General features: G+C 44.2%; 1 protein-coding gene across 1 annotated transcript; it reads right to left on the bottom strand.

Annotated features, from left to right (window-relative positions):
* Positions 1 to 287: 287 nt before the first annotated feature.
* On the bottom strand, positions 288 to 8,982 carry LOC100274255 (uncharacterized). The gene is made up of 9 exons (NM_001365843.1): positions 8,257 to 8,982; positions 7,587 to 8,093; positions 6,516 to 7,054; positions 6,033 to 6,198; positions 5,900 to 5,950; positions 5,428 to 5,610; positions 5,202 to 5,298; positions 939 to 1,599; positions 288 to 853 (listed from the first exon to the last, which is right to left on the bottom strand). The coding sequence occupies exons 1-8, from the start codon at positions 8,341 to 8,343 to the stop codon at positions 1,010 to 1,012; spliced, it is 2,220 nt and encodes a 739-aa protein (NP_001352772.1). The 5' UTR covers positions 8,344 to 8,982; the 3' UTR covers positions 288 to 853; positions 939 to 1,009.
* Between the last annotated feature and the right edge of the window lie 731 nt (positions 8,983 to 9,713).

The raw sequence follows: 9,713 nt of genomic DNA, 5'->3' as shown, positions 1-9,713 counted from the left end.
CGACACCGGGGAGGGAAGTTGAGTGGTCGCCGGTCTTGGAGTAAGAGCCGGCGAGAGGCCAGAGGAAGGACGTCCGCCGCGCTGAACACCAGGGGAGGGATCCTTCGACGCCGACGAGGGGAGAGGGGTGGTCGCCGGTCTTGGAAAAGGAGCCGACGAGGGGCCAGTGGGGGTGGATACGAGGCGTCGGGATGGGGAAGGCCAGAGGGCGGGAGCGGGACCGTCATACCGCCCGAATTCTCCCGTTGCATATTCATAATCATACAAAGAAATACGCACAATACTGTCAATATATATTTACTTATTAACAACGGGTAATTTCAAGTGATCTCATGAATCAATATCAAAGTTGGCACAACCAAAATTGATGAACACACTAAAAATAACCGATTTTGATGCCCTGTGGATGTCAAAGATCACAACTCCATCGGCAACAGCAGCTGTGTAGCGCGGATTGCAAATGTTGACCAGAATGATGGTTAACGCATGTCGATTGAAGTTAAAAACCAGCCCATCCAGATGGCTGCTCTACCTTGGCCACACCAGCGTTAAATCTTTGGGATGAGCTCCGTTGGGCAGCTGCCCTGTTGATCTGTGTGGTAGCGCTTAATGCTGTTGCTGGTGTTCTGAAATTATCAGTACCAAAACCCCACGCATCGGGGGAAGCACCTGACGTTGTGTTCTTGGTTATGTTTTGGCTCCCATTAGTTGCATGATCGACCTTTGGTCGGGCCTGAGTCTTTGTGTCAGGGAAAGCCTGCCATGTTTTGGCATCAGAACTGGCTGATGAGGAGTTGCTAGCAAGCATCCCTTGTTCAAGCTCCCACACAGTACCTTGGATCTTTTCCTTTCGCTGCATGGATTATAAATACTATGTAAGATGCTAATAAACTTCAGGAGAGTGAATATGTTGTATTAGACATATGTAGATAAATCACCTGAGATCCAGAATCTTGTGTCCTTGAGCTGACTTTGTTTGAGGGAGGTGTTGGCTCGGCAAGAGTGAGCTTCAGCTCTTGGATCTCCTGACGATGAGGAGATGCTTGGCTGTCATCTCAGCCTTTTCTAATGTGGTTTTCTTCAACTGCTCCTTCAGATTGGACACTTCAAGTTCAAGTTCGGATGCCTTACCAACGGCAATGTTGAGATTGTGAGTGTCAAAATCTGCAACAAAGCTATTAAATGGGTCTTTCTCACATTTTGGCTCGGGTTGAGGTTGTTGTGCTCTACTTTTCCCAGAATTTTGTATCTCCGTGTCAGAGAGACCTCTGAAACCATTATTGGACAAAGAGTTATTTTGTGCTTTACTTGTCAGTGACATCTGACCAGAATGATCATGCCTATTGCCAGGAATACTGATGCTGGTGTCCACCCAGCTTTGGTTCTGCTTTGATGACAGTGGTGCCTTAATTGACTCCCCATCAAACAAAGGGTTCCTATTAACTACAGCTTGAGCACCTTGTGCATGCTGTGTCGCCCAAAATGCACCTAAAGGTGCATCTCCTGCCTTTGAGCTTCCATGCGGTAAAAAACTATTAGATTGCTCTCTTGGAGGTGGAGGGTTCCTTCTAGGCATCACAGGTGTTCTTTTATGAGCACCTACACAAGTAAAAAAGATGATCAGCCAATAAACATCATTTGGACAGTGATGTCCAAAAACACATCAGTGAAATGACCTCGTCATCGTTTACACATTGCTTGCTGAGAACATAAGGAACATAAACAAGGCCAAAATATTTAGATGCTCCTTACAGAACGCTACATGCAGATTAGAGACATGACAGAAGAAGGTAAGAATGATAGGTTGGTGGCGATTTTCATAGAAATTTCACAGGAATTAGTTCAATTTCATATGAAAAAACACAGGAACAGGGGGGATCCCGTTTTCAAAACAGACCCTAAGGGCTAGTTTGGGAACCACATTTTCCCAAAGAAAATTAGTTCATTTTTCTTTGGAAAAATGAAAATCCCTTCAAAAAATGGGGGTTCCCAAACTAACCCTAAAAAAGGATATTTCAGGCAGTAGCAGAGGACAGGTGGGAATTGAGGTATGGCGTAGACAGTCAAACAGAACAATGTAGCATGATTTATAGCATAGTTAGCAAATGAAACAGCATATTACAGTAGGTACGGAAGAAACTCAAGGTATGGTAATGGCCCCACCTTGCCAAGAGGCGAGAGCTCTGCCACTAGTTACAGTAGGGTGTTAGAGTATGTTAGTAGTAATTATCAAAATTGGAGGCCAGGACACATAAACAATAAATATTTAAACAGGATAATTAAGAAACAACTAATGAAAGTACACACAGAATTCTTGTCAAAGCCCACTAACCCAGGAAAATGAACATAATGCATAGCATCGAACCCTGCTGCATTCATCTATCAAAGATGCACCAATTTCCATTGTTACATGTCAAATTCTTCTATAACTTTTTCCCCGAAAACACAAGAGAACTGCGCCTAATTATATTAAGAAAAAGACAGGAAAAAAGGCTTGAGAAGTCCAAATACAAAGGTCTCCTTACGGAGGCCAAAAACACAAAAAACTGAAATAATCCATCAGACACACACAACCACTCAAAGGATGTTATATCTAGAAAAGGAGGGCAGCAAGGTAAGAAAGCCCTTTAGCCCCTGCCACCTCCCAAAACAATCTCTCCTTCCCTGCTAACCTAAGAGATAAGGCCAAACTTAGAGTCCATCCATCGAATACACATCTGTTTCGAAGCTTCCAAATTGTCCAGGCTCCCAAGGCAATTAAAGAGTTGAGGCCTTTTCCAAGTAAACCAGCCGTGACTCCTGAGATCTGCTCCCACCAATTCATGAACGAAGGCATCCCTGGTTGTGGAGCCAGGCTTTCCAAGCCAAAAGGTCTCAGAAGATGAAACCAAAACTCTCTTGTAAACACACAAGAGACAAGGAGATGGTCCAGGGTTTCTTCTTCCTGGTCACATAAGAGGCATCTTGTCGAGTGATCCATCCCTCTCTTAGCAAGTCAGTCCGCAGACCAACATCTCCTGTGGGCAACCAGCCAAAGGAAGAGAAACGGCACTTTGGAGGGGGGGGGGCAAGTTTCCCATACCAGAGGATAATGGCCAAAACCGTAAAGAACCTGTAAAGAAACCTTCATATGTTGTTTTGGACGAGTATTTGCCGTCTCTAGCTAAACTGAAAATATGTTTATGGTCTACTTCAGGTTGTAGCACCACTTCTGATAGCAAATCTCATAGCTGCAAGTAGTCCACTATGGCTCCAACTGAAAGAGCCCCTTTGATGTCAAATATCCATTTTCTATCGGTTAAAGCCTCTAGCATAGATCTATTGTTTACACTTTACAGTTCTTTTTGGTATAATTGCAAACAACCTAGGAGCCAGATCACTTACTCTCTGACCCAAGAGCCACTTGTCTGTCCAGAACAGAGTGCGGGTTCCATTCCCCACTTCTGAAATCAGAACAGTGTCGAAAAAAGCCTTTGCCTTTCTTGGAACTTGGAAAGGGAGGTTTGCCTAAGAACGTCCTGGATCAGATTTATGCAACCAAAGCCATCTCATGCGAAGGGCCCAACACAACTCCTTTAAGCTAGAAATTCCAATTCCTCCTAAATGTAGAGGCCGACAACCCTTCCCCAGGCTATCAAGCAACGTCCACCTTTGGCATCTTTGCGACCTCTCTAAAGAAATCCCCTTCGGATCTTGTCAATAGCATGTAAAGCCCAAGGAGGAATATCAATGGCCATTGTTAAGTAGACAAACATACCTGTAAGCACATGCTGCACCATAACTTTTGTCCCGGCCCTTGTCATAAGGTCTGCTTTCCAGCTTGGCAGGCAGTCAGCAAACCTATCGATGAAAGGTTGAAACTGTTCTTTGGACAATTTGCGAAGGGAGAGAGGGATTCCAAGATATCTGCAAGGGAAATCAAACCTCTCACAAGGTAACAAGTTCTGAACCACCATTAGATCATCCTCGGAGCACTGGATCGGGAACACATTGGATTTCTGCTCATTATTATGGAGCTCTGAAGCTTTACCAAATAAATCCAAGAGATTCATGGTAATGGAAATATCCACTGCAGTGGGGTGCAGAAAGAGGACATCATCGACATACAAAGAGATCCTATGAAATTTAGTCCTTCCTGACAATTGTTGTAGCAGCCCTACTTCTTCAGCCCTAGAAAAGAGAAGGCCCAGAATGTCCATCACCAAAATAAATAACATCGGGGAGAGGGGATCTCCCTGGCTGAGCCCTCTTCTGTGTATAACGGCCCTGTTTGTTTCGGCTTCTGGCAGTTTCTGGCCACCAAAAGCTGCTGCGGACTGCCAAACGCTCAGCTTTTCAGACAGCTTCTATAAAATTCGTTGGGGCAAAAACCATCCAAAATCAACATAAACATATAATCGGTTGAGTCGTTGTAATAGTAGGAATCCGTCATTTTCTAGATCCTGAATCCTATGAACAACTTTATATTCCTCCACACGTAATCGTAATAATACTCAGATTCTCCCCAAAGCCAGATTCTCCCCACAGCCAGATTTTCAGAAAAGCTGGTCAGAAAAAAGCTGAACCAAACAGACCCAATATGCTTTCCAGGAAAGCCATTAAGCAAGACTTGAGTAGAAGAGTAGGCCAGTAAACCACAAATTATATCTCTCCAAATTTGTCCAAAACCGAGTTGCTTCATGACTTCAATAAGAAAGGGCCACGATACCGAATCAAAAGCTTTAGTGATATCCAGTTTAAGAAGCAAACAAGCCTTTTTCTGATGATGAAGGAGCCTAGATGTCTGCTGCACCAACATGAAGTTAGCTTGAATAAAACGTCCTTTGATGAAGGCACTTTGATTTGGAGAGACCATCTCGTCAAGTTTGCTGGCCAATCTGTTGGCTAAAATTTTGGTAATCAATTTTCCGAAACTATGCACCAGGCTTATTGGACGAAAATCCTTTACATGGACAGTATTTATGTCACTAGGTAATGTTAGGTTCTCCCTGAAACCAGAGGCATAACACACACACACACATCCTTTCTGTTGTCAAGGGCTGACTTTTCAATTGACAAACAAGAGAAACAAAATATCATCAGTAAAGATTTGGCCCCACACGATCTAAAAAGCAAATCAGGAAGTACTGTGAATCAATAGCGACCCCACATTATCAATAAAGTGACATACTTGTACAGATAAATTTCTTCTAGCACCTCACCTTCATCTTGCGAGCTCAAGGAAACGGCTGGTGAAGGTCCATCAGGTAACCTTTTCTGTAACTCAAGCGACAGTAGCTCATTAACACGAAACCAGACCTGTCAAATATACAGCATATAGCATAAGCCAAAGAAAACAATTTATTTGATTCCTAGGGCTACATGCAACAGTATATGACTAACCTAGAGTATCGTGAAGATGAATGATCAATCAATCAAAGCTCTTGCCTGTGTGATGTCTGGTCTGGCATTTGGTGAGGCTTCCAGCATATCTTTGATCAGCCCTGTGACAGCAATGCTATATTTGGGTTGCTCAGGGATATGATAATTGCCATTGAGTACCTGCAACTTGGATTCTCCGTCAAATGCAGACTTGAAGTAGCATATTCTATATAGAAGGCACCCCAAAGCCTGCCAGTGGTAGGTAACCAAAAAAAGAAGAGGTTACAAATTACTTCACTCTTCACCAATAGCTCAATGATTAATGTTAAATACAATGTGATACTTGAGCCAGATCATTATTAGAGATCACCCATTAACATGAAAAACAGATTCCTTTAAACTTTTTATGAACTTAATTTGCCTGTCTCTGATAATAATTAAATGAAGAACATAGCACATGATACGCAAAGGTTTGCTTAAGATTCGGAGACATACATCCTAAAGACCATATGCTCATGTTCATATGCTTTGCACTTACCCAAATGTCAACTTTTTCACTGATAACTTCTCTTCTGTAGAGATCCCACATCTGAAAAGCCATCATGAAATCATTGGAGCCTGTACAAGGTTATTTTATTTTAAATCCATCGTGCAGACATCTGTTCTTTTACCTCTGGGGCCCTGTAGTCTGGGGTTGTATGCTTCCTGATGACATCTTCCTCAATGCCCATCTCTTCTGGTTTGTTAAAGCATTTATGATTAGTTGATGTGCTTCCAAAATCACATATTTTCCATGCACCATCCGATCCAAGAAGAACATTTTCAGCTTTCAGATCCCTAAACAATATGGCAAAACGGTTGAGCATAAGATATATTTGTTCATAGTTGATACATACTTGTTACTTGATAACTTGTTTTAGGAACTGCAAACTAGCCCCTCACACCTAATACGGCAGACCAGTACAAGAAATAACTGTTTACATACAGTATTTGCCCTCCCACAGCTCCAGCTACAAAGTATAGAAATTTGAACCAAGCTCAATATAGTAGACGAAAAAAATAACTCCCATTTTCTAGTTTACCAGAAATTGCCAATTAATTTGGAAAAAAAACTAACTGGATAGTGAGACAGAACAGCATAAACACTACCATACCTATGTGCAATTGGCAGTGATTGTCCATGCATGGCAAAGACAGCATTGCAGACATCTCTGAAAATTAAAAGCACCTTCTTCTCCTCATAGTAACCACTACCTCTGCTCTCCATTGCACTCACCAAGGACTTCTCACAAAACTCCATTACAAGAAGTGCCTCCTTTGTACGGCCCATGTCAACAACATCATGGGCAACAAGTGTGACCACATTAGGATGCCCTTTAAGGAGGTTCATAACCTGGATCTCCTTCATGACAAGATCAAGTGATTCTGAGTCATTGCAAATAATGTGCTTCAATGCATACATCTTTGATGGATGTACTGTGTCACATGCCAGATATACACAAGAGAAGCCTCCTTGTGCAATGACATTTCGTACTGAGATCTTCAGACTTCTAACAACAATAGTGCGCCCATCCAGTCCACTATGTGCTTTACCCCCAAAGGGATTACGTTTCCACATTATTATTATTGGAATGCCGAGACAAAGGATGAAATGCTGGTGCTTATTTTGTTGGGTATGGTTCTCCAAATGTTTCTGTGTCAACCAAAGGGCAACAGAATAAAACTTTGATAAGCAGCCATGTAACGTGAAACCAGACATGTATAAAAAGCGAATGGAATGACCATTGAAACAGTTTTGCAGTCATGATAAATTATCCAAAGAAAGAGACAAGTCTAATGTTCTGAAGTCATGAAATGCAATTGCAAACAATGTTTCTCTCCGTGTATGTCGCTCAGAAAATATGCAAGATATATGACTATGTGAGCCCATTAGTACCAGATTAAACGACATACTAGCTCAGAACCCTGCAGATCAAAAATAAGTCACTGACTTGATATTCTAAAGATATTTTTACTTGTTTTTTCTCTCAAAACAATATATTGTATGAAATTAAATGAAACTAAACTTCATTCACATCGTCCCATGTGTAGGAATGATGCCTCCCCTCCTTCAGTTTTCTGCGTGAAGCACTATCAAGCATAGGTGTGAGGACCGAAACTATATACTATGTTACATCAATGTCGTTCAAATTCATCTTCCACACCCTATACAATTAGAAAGTCACCTGATAATGATTCTGCACCGTTCTGATGAGCAGGGGCGGAGGGCCCGTTATGGCCAAGTATGGCCCGCGCCATACCTCAACTCGGCCCAGTAAAAAAGTGAAATCTAGGTATTCAGCCGCCCAGCCCACGCAGCCCGCACAGCACAGCCGCCGCAACACAGCCGCTGCAGCACAAGACGTCCGCTCGCGGCTCGCCCGGCCGGCCGACCGCCTGTCCGTCCGCGGCCGCCTGCCCACCTCCGTCTCTGGCTTCTGCTTCCTGCGGGCTGCGGTCTTGCCTGGCTGGTGGCTGCCTCTGCCTTCCTGCTGTGCGCGCGTGCTTGTCCGGTTGACCCGTTGGGCGTTGGCTGGCCGGCGGCCGCACGGCCGTGCTCCACCTCCACTGCTCCACGGCTGCTTGCCTGCTTTGCTTTGCTCCGCCTGCTTCGGATGTGCAGCCCGTGCTCCACTGCTCCGCCTGCTTTCTTTTGCTGCTTTCAAATTCGGCTGCTTGGAAAGCCTGCTGCCCTGCAGTTGCAAAGCCTGCTGTCAAAGTCTCCTAGACAAAACTAAAATAATTGCTTATTTAGCATATAATCTACAAGGGATTCTTCATCTAAGATACTTTTTGATGATGTTTTTATACTAAAATTTTATTTTACTATAAGATATGTCTTTACCATTGCCATACCTTAATTTTGGGTCGTGCTCCGCCACTGCTGATGAGTGATGACTGTAACACCACGCCTGTTGTTTGAATAGTCACTGATGCCCGCATTATTAACGAGAAATCGAGCGCGTCACCTAGATACGCCGAAATAGCGAACAAGATGCACCTAATGCTAAGCTAGGGTCACATGGAGCCCACGCGGCCATGCATCTGTGTTATTGGGCTAATATCAGGCGATTTCGAGGGAATCGCTGGATGCTTGCTCAAAGAAACACCAAAACCGAGGAATCCAGATAACCCGACATTCGTGCTCCCGAGCTAGACTACAGCTCCGCACAGCTCGAGCGCGATGCGCAGATCACCGCGATCCCGCGCGCATTGACACGGCCAACGGAAACAATCCCCACTTACCACGAAAAGTGCAGGCCCGGCTACGATCGCATCCCTCCAAGACGAGCCAATCTAACCACTCCCAGTCTCCCAATGCCCTTTGTTCTTTGCCGCTAAAGCTCGTCGAACCTCGGTAAGGAGGCGCACCACTAGATCGGAGGTGGAGGCCCGCTATCTCCGTCGGCTCCGGCACTGGCGGCGTCAGGTGCGGAGTGCGATCTCGTCTGGAGATTCGGCGCGCCCGGGCGCACTTTGGCGAGTCTGACGGGAAGGAAGGAGGAAGGAAGGAAGCAGGAAAGGGTCGAGACGTGGAGCGGTGGAGACATGGCGATGACGAAGGTGGCCGCTGGTGGGGTGTGGACGTGTGGTCAGTGGTCACAACTCACAAATATATTTCTTGTTGAATGTTTTTGCTGCCCTTCCTCCTCTATTTTTCCTTTCTGTTTTCTGTGTATAGTTCCGAGAGGTATATATGGTTAGGGCCTGTTCGGCGGCTCAAGAATGAATCCAGACTAGGGACAGTTACAAGCCAGGATTCAGTGGATCCGACCCTTTCACTTGTTCCGGACATGTAATTAATACGGCTGGAATAAATCAAGAGAAGCAATTTTTATCTGTTTGGTAGCAAAGGATTGAATCCTGTCACTTCAGTTGAAATCAAATTTTCAGCCACACACTGACAGCGGTAGTAGGCGATGTCGGACCACAACAAAAAAATTGTGATAAATTTTTTTTATCCAACTCTGGTACGATGAGAGTAACGTTCAGATACCTTGCGATGGTTACCATGTCACAAATCTGTCTCAACAACAACAAAAATAGGTGGAACCTTGAGGCCTGAATTTTCAGTATTCAGACAACGGTTGGAATTCAGAAAGGGAGAAAAAAATCTGATAGATGCACGCTCGGATTGATACACATTATTATAAAGCTTAATGATGGCAGAAATTCAGAGATGTAACTTGTGGTAGTTGTATTTAGATTTCGATACACAATGCTTACTGCTGCTCGCATCTGGTTAAGCCCGCCGTTGCAGGAGACCATCAGATAGCCATTGTTCCTGTAGATTCCTGCACGTAGTATTGGTA

Source organism: Zea mays, chromosome 5 (genome assembly GCF_902167145.1).
Source record: "Zea mays cultivar B73 chromosome 5, Zm-B73-REFERENCE-NAM-5.0, whole genome shotgun sequence".
Taxonomy (NCBI): domain Eukaryota; kingdom Viridiplantae; phylum Streptophyta; class Magnoliopsida; order Poales; family Poaceae; genus Zea; species Zea mays.
This window is presented reverse-complemented; position numbering and strand designations above follow the sequence as displayed.